Below are 19595 nucleotides of genomic sequence, written 5' to 3' on the forward strand. Positions count from 1 at the left end.
TGTAATGCAATATAAAAGCCTAAAACACTTAAAAAAGGATTGCAAATTAGGATTTCAAAAATTGTCATGCCAATGTGACGTGAGAGTCAAATCTATAAAATGATTGCATTATAGGTTTGCAGGACATAAAATAAACTACTACCTCAAATTTGAAATAAATAAAATGTTAAATACATGTGCTGGCACCTTGATATGAAAACAACATCAAAAACCTTAATGTCAAAACCTTGGCGTCCTTTTCACCACAAAAATGACACAAAAAGTATTTGAATAGGGTTGAATCAGGGTTGTATTCATCTTAAAGCTTTAATTCCAAATGACAAATGTACTTGATGCCAAACAATTTGATGCCAAAATTGGCATCTAACAATGGGGTCAAAATAGATTAGAGGATAGTGTTTTTGATGCCAATGTCTTTCACATCAAACTGACATCAAATTATCTGCATTTCTGATGCGTTTTCTATGTCGTTTTGACAACAAGATGCCTGCTGAGGACCCTCCTCTCCTCATCTTTCTCCTGTAAAGTCAACAACTTCATTTTGTTTTAAGGTGGCATCATAAAACTGACCACATGGTTCAAACTGAAGTCTTTTTTTAAAATGCAAGACGCTTAGAACAGAAACTCAAAAATAACATCCAAATAGGGAAATAAAAAGCCAACAAAAAGACAACAAAAAAATGATACAGTGGAGGAAATAAGTATTCAACACGTCACCATTTTTCTGAAAAAAACATATATTTCTAAAGGTGCTGTTCACTTGAAATTTTCACTGGATGTCGGTAACAAACAAAAATATCCATATATGCAAAGAAAACAAAACTAATTAGTTTAGAAATGAAGGTATGTGTAGTATAATAAAATGACACAGGGAAAAAGTATTGAACACAAGAAGAAAGGAAGGTGTAGAAATATTTGGAAAGCCCAGACAGCAACTGAAATCTCTCACTAGTTCTTCAGCAACCCTCTGCACTTCTTCATTGTAAATGAGTATGAGCTGCTTTAGTCCAACATCTACATTAGCAGGAGGATGAAGATGAAACCAGAGTGGACATTTCAGCAAGACAATGATCCAAAAGCACAGCCAAGGAAACTCTCAAATGCTTTCAGAGAAAGAAAATCAAGCTGTAGAATGGCCCAGCCAATCACCTGACTTCAATCCAATATAAAATACAAAATGAAGATCAGATCTGATAGACGAGAGCCACAGAATCATCAAAATTCTCTTTTGAAGTCTAAAAAACTTCCACCTTAGCACTGCATGTGACTTCATTCTCCATATAAGAGGCGTCTTTAAGCTGCCAGCACCATAAAAGCCTTACATATAAAGTATTAAATACATTTCAGTAGTTCAGGACTTTCTTTTTGTGTCATTCCATTGATATTACACTTAAATGTCATGTCAACAGCTCCTTTAGAAATATTATTTCCAGGACAAAATGCGACATGTTCAATACTTATTTAAAGAGAAAGCACATTTACAAGCAGACAAGCAATGGGTGAATAAAAAATGTGTATCGCTAAAGTGGTAATGTCAAAGTAATTCTTGTTACTGTTCATTTTCTGGGACATAAACTTAAGCATTTGATTATTGGCTAATAAAGCTCACTTTTGAGATGAGGGAAAACAAATCAGTGATCGACTTACTTACAGAAAAAAAAACATTGTTCTTGGCACACTGAGAAATACTGACTAAACCGTTCTGGACATTCACAGACATGCTTTAAAATGAAATGTCATGGGTTATTAAGTAGTGAATGAATGCGAGTTAGAGATTGAGCTGTATTTGTAAACTGTAAGAAAAAACATATCAATTGTAAACTTACTGAGGCAAATCTGATGCAGTCACTTCTGTTACTTAAATCCACCACTGAGAAGCCCATAATCAGTCCATTGCATGATGAAATGAAAAGAGTAATCAAACGCACATGCCATATCTCTAGGGAGAATAAAAACAACAGAGAAAATACACTGCGACTGTGGTCTGATTGAGTCACTGATTCCTGTTAGTGCTGATTATAAACAGTTTCAAGTAGCAGTAGTTGCTTCTCGCTCTATATACAACCATAAGAGATGTTCACAGGTGATCAACATCTACTTCCACACAAGAGAAACAATCAGTGTCCTAAAATAAATGCAGATATAAAGGAAAACTGACAAGCAGGGTTGCCAGGTGCAAGAAAATCTGAGTGAAAACCTATTTAAATCGAATGACAAGCAACCAAATGAAAGTAGCGGAGTTTTTATTATACCCTATCTATCTCTTTTTTTGCTTCATAAATGAGTTTTTAACACTTCAATCTGCTTAATAAGACATGTGTCAACCATTTGATGGTGTATGGATTAGTTTTATAATGGTTTGGATTCATGCACTTTTGAAAACGTCAAAAAAAGGGTCACCATTCAACATCATTATACAGCATGAAAGATCCTATTTAAAACGACTCCAACTATGTTTGTCTGACAGAAAAAGATTATATACACAGGATGCTTAAGGGTGAGTAAATTATAGCTCTAGTTTTCATTTTTGTGGTTAATTATTCCTTTAACATCAAAAAAATCAACAAGGATGCCATACACATATGTTCTAGATAAGTCAAAGCAACAGTGCTTTTAACTCTGCTAACTTCAGCTAAAGTTAATTAATGCCAATTGCTATAAAGTTACACAGGGTGTCCTTTAGATAAGCAACAAAAGGGAAGCGCCACTAGCAAAGTGAGTTAAATGTAAATTAGTTTGGTCAAACTTTCTTTTAATGTACAATTCACGCTATAAACAAACCATTAAATAAGATTATTAATTCAATTGGCTGCTTATCTATAGTTATTAAGGAAGTAGTATTAGGAAGATCATCCTTTATAAGCACTACACTGTATAAAAATCAAATTACAAGTAATTTTCAAGTCACTCAACTTACATTAACCAAACTGACTTAAAATATTATGTTAAACCTTGTATAACTAAAATACAGTTAGTTAAAACCTGATGAAATAATTTAGAATCCCTTGTTGTAATGACTTTGCCCTATAATTTTTTAATAGTGTAATAAACAGTTAATATCTTACCAGGCAGGTAAAAAGGCAGTAATTAATGCCACTAGCAAAGTGAGTTAAATGTAAATGAATTTGGTCAAACTTTAATGTACAAGTCACACTATTAACAAACCATTAATTAAGATTATTAATTCAATTTGTCAAGGAAGTACATTAATAAATAAAAGTTGACTCAACTTAAAATAGTAATTAACTTTCAACCCAATTACTGCACTTGATTCGATTTAGGTTGAGTAAACTCAATAATGTCCTGAAACTGGTTGCCTTAAAATTTAAGTTGTATTGGATAGAATTAGAGATCCAGAATAAGTAAAAAAAATAAAAATAAAAATCTAACTACCTTAAGTTTGATCAAATCAAATGATATGTTCTCGTCATTTCAACTTCCATTAGTCAAACCGTCGTAAAAAATTATGTCAAACTGTTAAATGATTAGTTGAAACCTGATTAACATATTAAAATACGTTAAAGTAACTTAAAAATATTTGATGTCATGACTTTTTGTAATATTAATATTTTGTAATATTATATTTTACAGTGTAATAAACAGTTATTATCCTAATAACAGACAGGTAAAAAGCCACTAGCAAAGTGAGTTAAATGTAAATTAACATGCCAGAACTTTCATTTAATGTACATTTCACACTATTAACAAACCATTAATTAGGACTATTAAATTAATTTGATGCTTATTGATAATTATAAATGAAGTAGTATTGGGAAGAATTAGCTACGCAGAATAAGAACGACATAGTAAAAAAACCTTACTGCCTTAAATTTAGTTAAATAAAATAACATTTTTTAGTCATGTCAACTTACATAAGCCAAACTGACTTAAAATATTACACTAAACCTTGTATACCTAAACAAAATGATTTTAACACTAAATAATTTAATAAAATAAGAAAAAAAGTGACATAAAATTTATTTTATGCATGTATTTCATTCATTTATTCATTTTCCTCCAGCCTAATCCCTTTATTCATCAGGGGTTGTCACAGCGGAATGAACCAGAATATGTTTTACATAGCAGATGCCCTTCCAGCCGCAACCCAGTACTGGGAAACACCCATACAAACTCATTTACACACATACAATATATGGCCAATTTAGTTTATTCAGTTCAACTACATATAGCGCATGTCTTTGGACTGTGAGGGAAACCGGAGCACCCAGAAGAAACCCATGCCAACATGGGGAAAACATGCAAACTCCACACAGAAATGCCAACTGACCCAGCCGGAGCTCGAACCAGCGGCCTTCTTGCTTTGAGGCAAAAGTGCTAACCACTGAGCAACCATGTATTTGTACTTGTCAAATCATTTTTACAGTGTAACAAACAGCTAATATCCTAATGACAGGCAAATAAAAAGGCAGTAATTAATAGTGTGAACTAAAGTGTTACCATTAAATTAATCTTCCCCTGCGGTGCGCGTGTAAGTGTTGATCCTGGACAGCTGTCACTGTAAGATTGTCAGCAACTCTGCTTGTTTGTCTGAGTTAGCAACAGTAACTAAGGGGGCGGGGCTCATCTATGGGTCAATTAGAGGGTATTTCTAGTGAAGGGAAATATGGCAAGCCAGCAGGAAAAAAGCAAAGGAGCAAACATGGAAATCTTTGTAAGGCCAGAAGCAGCAAGAGAATTAATGAACTTCAGACACCTTTACTGTCGCATGCTGACTTTCACGTTGAGGTTTTTACTCTAATTTATCATCTGCAAAACTTTCCCAATGATATACTTCTAAAAAAGCAGGCTCCGAGCCGAGGCAATGCATATGTTTTGATAAATTTACAGCAAGCGCCACAGAATCTCGGCTGACGTGTGCAGATTGGCACACGATTTCCAACCCGCCGCCAGCTTTTACAGGTGGACTTCATTTATCAGCATAACAATGGGGAGAAATATCATAGACTCCATCAAAAAAATACCAGACTAGCAGTTATTCTGTCTGAGCGATTATCAATTTGTACTGACGGGCAAAATGTCAAGAGAGAAACTGATGCATTTTGAATAGTGATACAGTATTTATAATGTACAGACTAAAGTTCAGATGCTTCATTCGTCATAGACGATTTGCAGTGCAGATATTTGCAGGATTACTTAAATATTGCTAAAACAGCCGGTGTTTATGATAATATTATATTAATAATACTTTTTGTTACATGTTTTATTATAGAAAATTAATAACTATGTATTTAATAACTAAATCATATTTATATTAATATATTATACTAAATATAATAATGATTACTACTACAATAATTATTATATATTATAATATTTCTGATTCATATTCTGGGGTATATCATATTAATATATAATTTTAATGGATAGTTACTTTTATTAATAGTAATATGAATCATGATCGAATAAAATTAATAATAACAGCCATTATAATATTTAGATTATTATAAATAATAATACCTACCACTTTTTTATACAGATCATGCTTTATTATATAAAATTACTAACTATTTATATAACTAAATCATATGTATATGCATTTACTAACAAATTATTATAAAGATTAATACTACACTAACAATTATATATTTTAATGTTTGTGATAAATATTCAGGGATATATATATATACTGTATATATACTGCCATATCGCACTGCTACTTGTGTAAAATTGCTCATATATATATATATATATATATATATATATATATATATATATATATATATATATATATATATATGAGCAATTTTACACAAGTATATATATATATATATATATATATATATATATATATATATATATATATATATATATATATATGAGCAATTTTACACAAGTAGCAGTGCGATATGGCTGTATATCGGCACTGGTGGGAGGCGTGCGTTGGCACGAAGCCGCAGGCCGAGTGCCTTAGTGCCCACACCAGTGCTGATATACAGCCATATCGCACTGCTACTCGTGTGATATTGCATTTATAAAACAGTTTGACGGCATAATTGTGTATATAAAAACAAAATCAAACACGGAAAGTCACAAAAACCCTTTTGTATGAGGAACTACTTTCTTCCACATTGGATTCAAATCATAATGACAGTTAAACAGCGGAGCAAGCATCTTTTAAACTTTAGATCTGTAATGTCTGCTTTTTGCTGGCTGTATGTGGGCGGAGTAATACACAAGGGTAAAGAGGCTGTACGGGTGCTGATATTATTTATATATATCATGGCTAGTAGCTAATAATCATTCGAGAACCTGACAGAACTGTTGTATATGTATATATATATATATATATATATATATATATATATACACACATACATATATATATATGTATATATATATATATGTATGTGTGTATATATATATATATATATATATATATATATATATATATATATATATATATATATATATATATATTAGGGATGTAACGGTATCAGAATTTCACGGTTCGGTAATACCTCGGTATGAATGTCACGGTACGGTATTTATTGAATCACTTACAGGAAAAACAAAACTTATGAAAATACTTCAAAAAAGTGCCAAAAGCGTCAATGACATACAAATTAGCCATCTATCTGTAAGCTTTAAAAACCCTCACTTCAATTTTAATAACAAAAAAGTATTAAACCATGTAAAAAAATAAAGTTTAAATTTAGTAGTGTTAAAAACTCATCACATTCAACATTTAATCAATCACTCACTTACTTAGATAGAGATGGGTTTAAAGGAAAATTATCATATAACTATAATCTGGTAAAAGCTGGTCTCTGGGTATTTACAATGTCCCCTGCAACATAAAAAAAACCCTCTCATTTGGGACTGAGGATTCTGGGACAGAGATATGACTTGGCCCATGTTGACAGCAGTGGGTAACGTTGTGCATTGTCTTTCCCCCACTTGAGAGGACAAACCATGAGTGAGTTAGAGGTCTCTTTGCGGTACAAGTCAATGTCTGCATCAATCTGAACAGTGTGCTGTGTTTCTGCAGTCCCCATGACTGCTATTAGTCGTATTCCCCAACTTGCAGGCACGTGCACACATAGGGCTCAACATGTGCAGTGCACATGCCCTTTTTAGTCTTGGATAGAAAATGCCCTTCCATAACGATCAAAAGTGCCCCCGCGACGCGACACAACCTCCGTCCAGCCCTTCAGTAGGTGCGCGACAACACCGCTCGAGTATGCGCGCTCAACCCCCCCCTCCCCGCTTTACAGTACGCGCGCAACAACACAGCTGATCAGAACTCGCGCGACAACACCGCTCTTCAGTACGCGCGCGGCGACAACACCCGCTTTAGGTTCGATCATTTCCATCTTTTTTTTCATCTCCGCTACTAGCAGCACACTCCATTTCCGCATTACTGGATCTGTAGCGACAACAGACCGCAAAGGATTATGGCCACGCCTGGGCTGATGGGAAATGTAGTTTCAGCTACCTCCCGTTCGCTTCATTCGCTTGAGCAAATTTTCTCAGAAGACCTATAGTTTTACCGAGTCATGCGACTTCGGTAATATCGAAAAAAATTAATATTGCGGTATGACGGTATCTACAATACCGTTACATCCCTAATATATATATATATATATATATATATATATATATATATATATATATATATATATATATATATATATATATATATATATATACACACATATATTTCTCATTAATATTTTAGAATTTTTATTAATAGTAATATGAATCATCATCGATTAAAGTTAATAATAATAACAACAGCAATAACATTCATTTTATTTATAATACTAACCATTTTATTATATGAAATAACTGTTTTTGTTATTAACGAAATCATATTTATATAATAACTAATTATAATGATTATTACTAAACTAATTAGTTTATATTATATTTGTGACATATTCAGGGATATATTATAATTATTATATAATGGATTATTTCTTAGTAATATGTTTCATCATCAACTAAATTTATTAATAACAACAACTGTAATAATATTTATATAATAACTTATGATAATTATTACTTTGTTAATCATTATATATTAGAAATAGATACATTTAATGGATATTTACTTTTATTATTATCAATTTAATAATAACAACAGCAATAATATTTATTATTATTAACTTACATTTTATTTATATATATATATATATATATATATATATATATATATATATATACACACACACACACACACACACACACACACACACACACACACACACACACACACACCAATTACATAATAATAATCAAATAAGAATAATAATAATAGAAATAATGATGATAATAATAACAATGATAATTATTATTATCATTATTATTATACACAAAAAAATCTCAAACAACCAAACTCAAATAAGACTGATTAGAGGAATGCACTTGTTTATTAGTGAGTGTGCAGACATGGAGAAGAGCAGAGCAGAGTTTAATGGAGTTTGCACAGACAGCAGTGTCTGCATGAGTAATATTTCTGGACTCAGGTGGTGTGGAAGGAGCTGTGAGAAGGAAAAATCTGCTCTGCTCATTCCATGAATACCTACTGCGCTGCGCTCTCCACTTCAAAATACAGAGGCCGGCCGAGGAGAACATCTGCACAAACCCACACACACGCCAGCAGCACATCTATGCATACAATACATCATCAGCATTTGGTGTTATGATTCATACCTGCTTATGTTTAACAGCATCTGATCTTCACAGCCATTGACATTATTGTTTCTACTATTCATGTCAATGGTTGCTTCCCCCCAACATTTTCCAGAATATCTTGTTTTGTGTTCAGCAACAACAAAAAAAGGAAAGTCCATTTTTGGGTGAACTATAAACTTTAAAGAGGTTGCTATGTGGCAGCAGTGTGTAAATATAGCCAGCCTTTAATGGTAAAAAGTAATGAATTATTATTTTTTTAATCATACTGTATAATAACAGCCTGCAGAAACACTTTAATTGACATTCCCCCTATATATATGTGTGTCATTGGAAGGAGAAAGTCACTCCGATTAGTGACAATCTTTCCCTTATAGAATAGACAGCCCTGAGTGAGAAGCAGCTGTCCACCATTTGATTTTACACCAGTTTAGTGACAGAGATAATGCTATTCTAGTTTTGAATTTGCTGTTATGCTGACACATAGGTATTTGTAGCTTTATTTATTTATTATTTGTAGGTAATTTAAAGCGACAGTCATCGAAATGACACAATTTGAATCAAAGCCAATAAAGTGGCAGTTTCAACAAGTTACAACATTTATTTGTAAGGTATTTTGAACTGAAACTTCACATACACACTCTTGGGACATCAGAGACTTATTTTACATCTTATTTTACAAAAGGGGCACAAAAGGTCCCCTTTAAGGCTTTTTAAACTAAGACACTTCAAGTTAAAAAAAAAGTTTGTCATCATATTACCATATTAAACTAGTTGATTGATTGCAAACTTTTATTGTGCGTTTTCTAAAATGTCATGCTTAAATATGCAAAATGATGTATGTGCTAATTTGCATACTTTTCTTGCACAAAGTCATCACCATTTTAACTGTGCATTTTGGAAAAATATCCATTAATTTACAGCAGCAATTTGCTCATGATATATGTGGGGTTTTTTTGCTGTTGGGGGGTTAATTGAAGTTTTCAATTGCATTATGAGACCTTGATGTCTGCTCTGACAATGCTTGATGTAGATGTTTTTATATTTATTAAATGCATACAGAAATAAATCTGTAAACGGCCAGTTTTTTACCTGCACATTGTGTTTGTACTGTAGTATACCATGTCAAACTGCTAACAATGTCAATAAAAGTTTGTTTGTATTATTTCAACAGCAAATCAGATGAGTGATTGAGGTCCCTAAAATCATATTTAAAAGCAATTAAATAAATTTAAAGCACCGATTAATGAAACTCCCACATAGAAATCTGATATATGACATACAAGTTCAAATTTGGATTTCACATATATAAAATATCACATTTGCAACATATATTTTTAAATATTTAAAAAATGTCCCCTTTCTACATATATATATATATATGAACATATTTGTGGAAACATATTTGGGAAAAAATATGCATGCACCCATTTTGCAGTCCTTTCACTGGCCACTTTATTAGGTACATCTTACTAGTTGGACCCCTTTTGCCTATAGAAATGCCTTAATCCTTTGTGGCGTAGATTCAACAAGGTACTGGAAACATTCCTCAGAGATTTTGCTCCATATTGAGATAATAGCATCATGCAGTTGCTGCAGATTTGCATCCATGATGCAAATCTCCCATTCCACCACATCACAAAGGTGCTCTATTGGATTGAATTGGTACTAATGGGCCCAAAGTGTGCCAAGAAAAAAATCCCCTCCACTTATTACAGCACCATCAGCAGCCTGAACCATTGATACAAGGCAGGAGGGATCCATGCTTTCTTGTTGTTGATGCCAAATTTTGACCCTACCATCCGAATGTCGCAGCAGAAATCGAGACTCATCAGACCAGGCAACATTTTCCAATATTCTATTGACCAATTTTGGTGAGCCTGTGCTAATTGTAATCTCAATTTCCTGTTCTTAGCTGACACGAGTGGCATGTCATGTTGTGCATTTAGAGATGAGCTTCTGAATACCTCGGTTGTAACCAGTGGTTATTTAAGTTACTGTTGCCTTTTATCAGCTTAAACCAGTCTCCTCTGATATTTTCTCTTTTTCGGGCCATTCTCTGTAAACCCTAGAGATGGTTGTGCGTGAAAATGCTCAGTTTGAACTGTAGCAGATCATCTTGACCATGTCAGTTACTGCTATCTGATTGGCTAATTAGAAATTTGCATTAACCAGCAGTTGGACAGGTGTACCTAATAAAGTGGCCGGTGAGTGTATATTTTTATGTTTGTAAAATCCAAATATGTCATTTTTATGTATCAGATTTCAATATGGGTGCAAATAATTACTAACGAACAGATCTCTTCTTCACAGTGCAGCTTCATGCTAACGCAGTGTTTAGTGTTTCTGTGAGCCTGCAGGACACCATGAACTCTGACCTTGTAATCCTCAGTACTGTGACTCTCACATGATGCTGGAAACAGCAGCGCAACGGCCCCCTCACACAGCAGACCAGAGACACACGCATACACACATCTGTCCTGGGAACAGAAAGCGTCCGCTCCCGCTGTTTGGGAGGAATGGGGTGGTTTCCGTCTTTTGGGAGATTTCTCTTTTTCTGGGAGAGGAGGAATCAGAATGGAGAGAACAAGCCCCTTATTACAAAGGTAGTGGGATTTATTTATGCTTATCGTCTTTAAACGTTTAGTTGCTGAATGTGTCAAGTGATTGTGCTTTTAATGTTTCTTTAATCTAGTCAACAAATATCTTTTATTTTCTTTTTATTTTCATTTTTTTCCTCTTTCACTTGATTAAGTTTCTGGTTCAAGCAATGATGCAAGATTATTATTATTTTATTATTAATGATCAATAATCATGTTATACCAATTATAATAAGACTGTTTATGATGAGGATAACGATTGACATCAGAGGATAATGATTGACATCATAACTTATCATTAATATTGTTATCATAGAATTATTAATACCAATTATAGTCATTAGTGTAACTAATGAATAATCATAATAAATAATTATTAGGGTAAACATTATTGGTAATCAATATCAATGATAAATTATTAATTGATACAAATAATTACATTATTATATGTTATACTAATTATAATATGCTATATTGTTTATGATGGTAATAACTCATTATTATTACTAATGATTGATCAAATTTGTCATTATTATAGTAATTTACATTATTGTTGGCATTATTAATAAAAGGTATAGATTAGTATAACAAATGAATAATTCTAATATATAATTGGTAGGGTAACGTTTATTTATTACAATCATTATTTAAAATTAATAATTCATTTCTAAAAATAATTACATTATTATAATGTCATAGTAGTTATAATATTCTATAAAGCTTATGATGGTAATAAGTTATTATTATTATTATTACTATTATTAATAGCTGATATCAGTGGTTAGTATGACTCATGGATAATCATATAACTATTAGGTTTAACATTCTTAATAAATACAATCATTATTATTGATTAATTATTAATTTTTATAAATAATTACGTTGTAATGATATGTTATACTAATTATAATAATTCATTATGTTAACAACTTATTAATATTGCTAATAATTAATTAGCAATATTAATAAGTCAATATATTAACAATATTAACTGTCATTATTTTTGTAATTTATATTATTACTATTATATTTAGTATTTTTCATTTAAATTATATATTAGTATAAATAATGAATAATCATAATATATAATTATTAGGGTAATCATTATTTCTAATTACAATAATCATTAATGATGAATTATTAATTTCTCCAAATAATCATGTTTTTATGATATGTTATAATAATTATAAATGTCATATTGTTTGTGATGATAATAACTTATTATTAACACTATTAATTGAAATCATAATCTGTCATTATTATAGTCCTTACTACTATAATTATAATTATTATTATCTTTATTAGTAGTGTTCATATAAATTGTGGATATGTACAACTAATTTGAATATGTGCAAATAATTCCCCTATAAACTAACTAATTTGATATCACAATTTGTCATTATTATAGTAATTTATATGATCATTATTGTTAGTATTATCAAAATAAATTATAGGTTACCATAACTAATGAATAAACATAATATATAATTATTAGGGTAACCTAATTTATAATGATTGATTATTAATTTATTTTTTTAAATTATGTTATTATGACATGTTAAACTAATTATAATAAGCCATATTGTTGCTATTGATGATTATGATGATGCTAATATTAATAATAATAATAATAATAATAATTATTATGATAAGTATTACTAACACTTTATATAATAATATTTTAGGTAATAACAATAATTATTATATTAATCTATATTATCACTGTTGAGATAATAATTTTAAAATAACCTATGAAGAATATTATTATTATTATTATTAGATATTCTTAATAATTAGGATTACTTACAAAAAATCCTTATTTACAATTAGTTACTCATCTCTACAAATAAACTATTAAATTAATTTTTATATGCTATAATAAGTCATATTTATGATAAAATATTAATCATAATATAAACAATAAGCATAGATTATTATTCATATTATTCATATTATATTGTTATTATAAATTGTACAGTAATATAAAAAATTATACAAATTAAAACATATTTAAAATAAAAATTTAATATTTTATAGATGATAATCATAAAATATATTCAATTATTATTATTATTATTATTATTATTATTATTATTATTATTATTATCATCACTACTACGACTGCTGCTGATGATAACAATGATGATGCACAAAAACTATTTAGTGAATGTGTCCCAAATTGAAGCGTACTTAAATGCATTAAAGTGTATTCAAATGCAGTCACAACCTTTGACCTCTTACCCAATCCAGCAGGACGTCAGGAAATCAGAAGGAGCCTCCGCTGCCTCATACTTGGGAACATACGAGAGTTCAGGAAGTCACACCAGCTCCAGTTTCTCCAGCCATGAAGAACCGTCCAGATCTTCATCACAGAGGTTTCGCTTCAGTCCAGCGTCTTTTGGGACCTCTGGCTGGAGCGACTACCTCCTCAAGTACCTGCTGATCTCCAGTAACCTGCTCTTCACAGCCCTGGGCCTGGCCACGTTGGTGCTGGGTCTCTGGGGTCTGATCAACAAAGAGTCCTTCGCTCAGGAGAAGATCAGCGGGATTGGGACGGACCCCATGCTGCTCTTCTTGTTCCTGGGTTTGGTCCTCGCCCTGCTGAGCATGACGGGATGCATCGGGGCGTTGCGAGAGAACATGTGTCTCCTACGGATCTTCTCGGCTGCGGTTTTTCTTCTGGTGGTGGCACAGGTCCTGGCAGCGGTTGCACTGTTCAGCATGCAGGCTCAGATGGAGGACTACCTACGTTTGGGCATGTTGACCGCTATCGTGAGGTATCAGGATGACCTGGACCTAAGATTTATCACTGATGAGATCCAGACCAGCCTGCAGTGCTGCGGGGCCGACACCTACAGAGACTGGGAGATCAATGTGTGAGTGCACCTTCTCATATTCTTAAGTTTGCAATAGTCATTCAATTGAGCAAACTCAATCAGTTGATTCAATTAAGTCATCTTAACGTTACGCTTGCATTTAGTCATTTAGCTCACCCAGGCTCATTCTGAAAACGTACCTTTATATACATTTCTGGAGAGCGCCAGGTACATCTCAGGATCTAAGTCTTTCAGGAACACATCAGAGTCTGCTGTGTACGATTTTTGAGATCTCAAATTTTTTTTCCATTCCATTCGTGCCTGCTGTTCTCACGTAAATCCACCAGAGACCGCTATCAGCTGACTGACCCACCCTCCTCCTTTCCTGAACCCGACCAATAGTGTTTTCAAAAGCACCGATTGGTATATCCTTTGAGCAACAGTATGCTCATTAAAAAAGAAAAAAAGGGATTCATTTACAACTTCCAATCCTAACCAATAATTTCCGTCTCTTCTCAGATGGGATGACGGGCGAAACCAAAGATTACACAGGCCCTATTTGGGCATCTCTGATATTGAGAAATAAGTCTGTGAAATAACAGAAAATGTACTGGTTTTTTTAATCATAACATATACAACACCACATTAAACTAATAAAAATGTCAATAAAAGTCACTTTTTCATATGTTTTAAGGTTAAAAGTTGTTGAAAAAAAAAAAAGATTAAGGTCCCATAATGCAGCTAAAAAGCAAAGAAAAATGGGAAAAAACATCTAAACATGATAACAAAATACAGTAAACTGCTAATTTACGGATATTTTACAGTGTATTTACCACCATAATGGTCTACAAATTTTACCATAACAAAAAGCTCAGTAAGTCCTAACACAGCACAAGATTTACGAACAATTAATGACTCCATATGTTAATCGTGTGCAAAAAAACAAACAAAATAACACTTAATCTCAACATTTATCCTCCCTACAGTCTGACACGATACATGCTGGGAACTAGAAATCTGCCAGTTTCAGCAAACTCATACAGTTTAAGTTCAGCTTAATTCAATCAACTTTCTTTTTCATAACTTGTTTCTATTAAACACAATAAACTTTCACTAATATTTAAGTGAAAGGAACTCTCCTCACATGATTTACTGCGCTGTTTGATTTTACAGGGAATCCAGACACAGGCTGATGTCATTAGTCATTGTCAGAGTTTCCAACACTGCAGTAGTCCAGCGTTTCTTAAATACACAGATTATACAACATAATTAGCTATAAAGAGCCCCCTCCAGTATATTTAATGCTTTCTGGATGACGGTTTGGATTTGGCTGTCTGTCTCCTGCTTGTTATTCTTGATCATACCAGTGTTTCTTGTCCTATTCCTTTCCAGTACTTTGGGGTTTATTGTGTTTTTCTCATTTTGAAATACCAATTTTGATTACTTACTGTTGACAAAGTAAGACTATATTCAAGCTTAAGTTCATGGGATAGTTCACCTAAAAAATAATAATCATTTACTCACCCTTCACTTGCTCCAAACCCGTTTGGCTTTTTTTGCCTGATGAACAAAAAAGAAGATATTTTGAAGAAGGCTGGAGACCTGAAACCATTGACTTCCACAGTAGGAAATAAAGAAACACCAAAAAGCTTTGAACCAAGTAAGGGGTGAGTAAATAATTTGTAAATAAGTAAATAAAATGACACTTAGAGATAGTTCACACAAAACTAAAAGATTCTTCTGTTGAACACAAAACGTGATATTTTGAAGAATATTAGAAAAGACGGACGTTTACGTTTTCCTACTATGAAAGTCCAATGTTTCCTCTTGGATTTTTTCCAGCTGTCGTGGCAGGCCTTTTTTACACAGATCTACCTGTGGCATTATTTCAATGACAAATGTCATGAACGCAATACTACAAGTCGAGATCGCATTTATGTAATAGCCTACAGCATGCGGATCTCTTTGCTTGCGCCGATTTCCTCTGCTCGTGCACAAAACTTTTTGCACGCCCCTTGAAATATAAGCCGCTCCAAGGTCTTATGCGCAGATCTTGTGCGCTCTCAAATAAATGCTGCTGAAGTGCAATTTAGTGCGTTTATGTAACAAGTGTGTCTCCAGCATTTATTAGATTTGCTAGGAATATTTATGAATGTCTCCCTATAAACCTACAGAGCGATATTAATGTGTCCTGAAGTAAAGTAAAACGGCTATACGTCGTGTTTGCTGGCCTCAGGCATCACGCGCCTGTCAGTCAGCACATAACCTTAAAGGGTAAACAATTGACGCATAGCACTACTATGCTTACCCTTTAATATGTTTTGGTGCGATTACTACCCGCTATTCAAAAAATAAAATGTTTTGAATGAGAAGCAGTAATGTAGATGTGGAGGGATGAATATTGTCGTGGCGCCCCGCCATGGAAGAATGAATGTAGCGGAAACCATGAAGTCAATGGTTACAGGTTTCCAGCATTTTTCAGAATAACTTATTTTGTGTTCAGCATAAGAATGAAACTCCAAAAAGGTTTGAAACATGTAAGGGGCGAGTACATGATTTTTATTTTTGGGTGAACTATCGCTTTAAATGACACAAAAAATCTGATTTAAACATTTGTTGAACACAAAACTAAATATATTCTGAAGAATGCTAGAACAGAAGACCATTGACTTCAATAGTATTTGTTTTTTCCTACTATGAAAGTCAATAGTTACAGATTTCCATCATTTTTCAGAATAAATTATTTTATGTTGAAGGTTTCAAAAGCTTTGAAACATGTCAGGGGTGAGTTAATGATTTTCCTTTTTGGGTGAACTATCCCTTTAAATGAAACTTTAAGAGTTCACACTTATCTGACGCTTGATTAAATAAAAGAAAATTTGGCATGCTGTCCTAAGAAAGAGCCCTGAGCTCAAAGGATCCACGAGCCCAGGGCTCCTTCCAGTTTACTGAGAGAGGAGTCCAAGCTCAGGTAGGTCTCAAGAACTCCCCTAATATTGAAGAAGGACAGGGTGGAAGTAGTTGGGATGAATGGGGGGTTTGGTTAAAAAACAAGGATGTCTAAAGTAACCAAGGCAGAATATTTATGTTGCTGATTGGTTGGTTAGTGTTTGATGATGCAGCACCAGCTGTGGTCATTCATAAGAACGTGATCCTCTTGAAATGTGTTGATAAAACTTTACTTAAAGAATCAGTTCAAACTAAATGTAAAGATCAGAGTTTCTTCTGTTGAACACAAAACAAGGTATTCTGAAGAATGTTAGAAAAGACAGACATTGACTTGCTTTCATAGTATTTGATTTTTCCTACTATGGAAGTCGATGGTTACAGGTGTCCAGCATTTTTCAGAATAACTTATTTAGTGTTCAGCTGAAGAAAAACTTAAAAAAAAAAAAAAAGGTTTGAAACAAGGGGTTAGAAAATAATCTATATTTTAGGGTGAACTGTCTCTTTAAATGACACTAAAAATCAGATCAAAAGTTTCTTCTGTTGAACACAAAAGAAGATATTCTGACGAATGCTAGAACAGATGGCCATTGATTTCCATAGTATTTGTTTTTTTCCTACTATGGAAGTCAATGGTTACAGGAATCAGCATTCTTTAAAATATCACATCATATCAACTGCGTTTGAGTGAGTCTCACCTATGGCCATTTCTCTGGTCTCAGGTATTTCAACCTATTGTTACCTGCTGTTGAAAAAGTAAGATCAAGGAATAGTTCACCCCCAAAAATAATCATTCACTCACCCCTCACTTGTTCAAAACCTCTTTAACTTTCTTCCATTGATCGCAAAAGAAGCTATTTTGAAGAATGCAGGAAACCTGTGACCATTGACTTCCATAGTAGGAAAAACAAATAATAATACTTAAGCTCACAGTTACAGTAATATGGAAGTCAATGATTACAGGTTTCCAGAATTTTTCAGATTTTTTCGTGTTTAACAGAAAAAAGAAACACCAAAAAGGTTTGAAGCAAGTGAGGGGTGAGTAAAAGATTTTCATTTTTTTGGTTGAACTATCTTATTTATAACTTTAAATTACACTTACACACACACACAAAAAAAATTGGAGTGTATTCTGTTGAACGCAATATGAGATATTCTGAAGAATGATAGAATAGACGGCCATTGACTTTCATAGTATTTGGGGGTCTTTTTGTACAATGGAAGTCAATGGTTACAGGTACATAATTCCTCAAATTATTACGTCATATCAACTGCATGTGAGTGAGTCTCACCCACAGCCATTTCTCTAATCTCAGGTATTTCTACCAACTATTACCTACTGTTGACAAATTAAGACTATTCTCTACTCAAGCAAGTTAAAGGGATTGGTCACCCAAAAAATAATAACCATTTACTCACTCTTCACTTGTTCCAAACCTCTTTGACTTTGTTCTGTTGAACCCAAAAGAAGATATTTTGAAGAATGCAGGAGACCTGTAACCATTGACTTCCATAGTAAGAAAAACGAATACTATGGAAGTCAATAGGTTTCCAGCATTAAGAATAACTTATTTTGTGTTCAACAGAAGAAAGAAATTCCAAAAAAGTTTTGAAACAAGTAAGGGGTGAGTACATGATTTTCATTTTTAAGTGAACTATCGCTTTAAATGGCACTACTTAAAGACGATCATTGACTTCCACAGCATTTGTCTTTGTCCTACTATGGAAGTCAATGGTTACAGGTATCAGCATTCTTCAAAGTATCACATCATATCCACTACTTTTGAGTGAGTCTTACCAATTCTCTGGCGCAGGTATTTCAACTGTTCCGCTCCAGGGGTGCAGGCTTGCGGAGTGCCCCCATCCTGCTGCATCGACCCGCTGGAGAACGGGACAGTGTGGAACAGTCAGTGTGGAGTGGGCGCCCAGCAGCTGGACGAGTTCTCTGCCCAGAGCGTGATCTTCCTGGGTGGCTGTTTAGGTAGCGTCGCCCGCTGGATGGAGCACAACGGCGGGGTGATCGTCACAGTGGTCATCGTCTTGCTGGGCATCCAGATACTCACTCTGTTCATAACAGCTCGTCTGCTGCACAAGATAAGGTGGACCAGAGCTCAGCACCAGGCGTACTTACAGGCACTGCAATAAAGGAGTTCAGATGTTTGCTTTTGTTTATGATCATGCAAAGAGATACATGCAATTGATACATGTTAATGCTTACATAAAGGATGAGTCGGATCATAAAGTGAGTTTTCTGGTGCTGGACGAAAAAAAAGAAACCACAACATAGTCTAAATAAAACAAAGATCAATGATTTATTAAATCAATAATTTTAAACAGTGAATAGAAAAATTTAGAATGTAAATAATTATAAATCAATATCAAACAAAAGACAAGAGTGTTGACAAAATTAAGAAATAAATATAACATAAAACCCAAGCACACTAAGCTAACTAACCAAAGAAAAATGTAGAAACAAAACTGTAATCTTCGGCGTACGACGCTTAAATAAACCTATACTGTAAAATCAATTGTAAGTGTTTTTGTGACAAATCAAGACACAAATCTGTATAACTACATG

General features: G+C 33.2%; 2 protein-coding genes across 6 annotated transcripts in view; one reads left to right on the top strand and one right to left on the bottom strand.

The window, feature by feature from the left end:
• si:dkey-282h22.5 overlaps nucleotides 1-19082 on the bottom strand; it is a 38155-nt gene extending 19073 nt beyond the window's left edge. Inside the window, exons 1-3 of one of the 3 annotated variants that reach the window (XM_087242019.1) lie at nucleotides 18816-19082; nucleotides 13497-14116; nucleotides 11034-11212 (exon numbers count right to left, since the gene is read on the bottom strand). The gene's annotated coding sequence lies outside the window, so the exon portion shown is untranslated. Of the gene's footprint in view, nucleotides 1-11033; nucleotides 11213-13496; nucleotides 14117-15595; nucleotides 15632-18815 lie in introns of those variants that run through there. The other 2 variants (XM_087242021.1, XM_087242020.1) reach the window with 2 other exon arrangements.
• tspan10 (tetraspanin 10) lies at nucleotides 11121-19545 on the top strand. Of its 3 annotated transcripts, none has more exons than XR_015480502.1 (3): nucleotides 11121-11261; nucleotides 13506-15738; nucleotides 18054-18127. XR_015480502.1 is itself a non-coding variant. In XM_087244092.1 (3 exons), the coding sequence occupies exons 1-3, from the start codon at nucleotides 11175-11177 to the stop codon at nucleotides 19160-19162; spliced, it is 1044 nt and encodes a 347-aa protein (XP_087100218.1). In that variant the 5' UTR covers nucleotides 11121-11174; the 3' UTR covers nucleotides 19163-19545. The 3 variants fall into 3 exon arrangements, 2 of the variants coding, with proteins under 2 accessions (XP_087100218.1, XP_087100219.1); XM_087244092.1 differs by lacking the exon at nucleotides 18054-18127 and adding an exon at nucleotides 18832-19545 and having other exon boundaries at nucleotides 13506-14131; XM_087244093.1 differs by lacking the exon at nucleotides 18054-18127 and adding an exon at nucleotides 18832-19545 and having other exon boundaries at nucleotides 13509-14131.
• Nucleotides 19546-19595: the final 50 nt, after the last annotated feature.

This window comes from Danio rerio, chromosome 3, assembly GCF_052040795.2.
Source record: "Danio rerio strain M-AB ecotype USA chromosome 3, GRCz13ab, whole genome shotgun sequence".
NCBI classification, from domain to species: Eukaryota; Metazoa; Chordata; class Actinopteri; order Cypriniformes; family Danionidae; genus Danio; species Danio rerio.

Bases quoted from the DNA above. Each gene is read 5' to 3' on its own strand.
- tspan10 (XM_087244092.1), top strand. From the start codon at position 11,175: ATGGGGTGGTTTCCGTCTTTTGGGAGATTTCTCTTTTTCTGGGAGAGG. The intron at 11,262-13,505 runs GTAGTGGGATTT...TACCCAATCCAG, and splicing joins ACAAGCCCCTTATTACAAAG to CAGGACGTCAGGAAATCAGA. The intron at 14,132-18,831 runs GTGAGTGCACCT...TCTCTGGCGCAG, and splicing joins AGAGACTGGGAGATCAATGT to GTATTTCAACTGTTCCGCTC.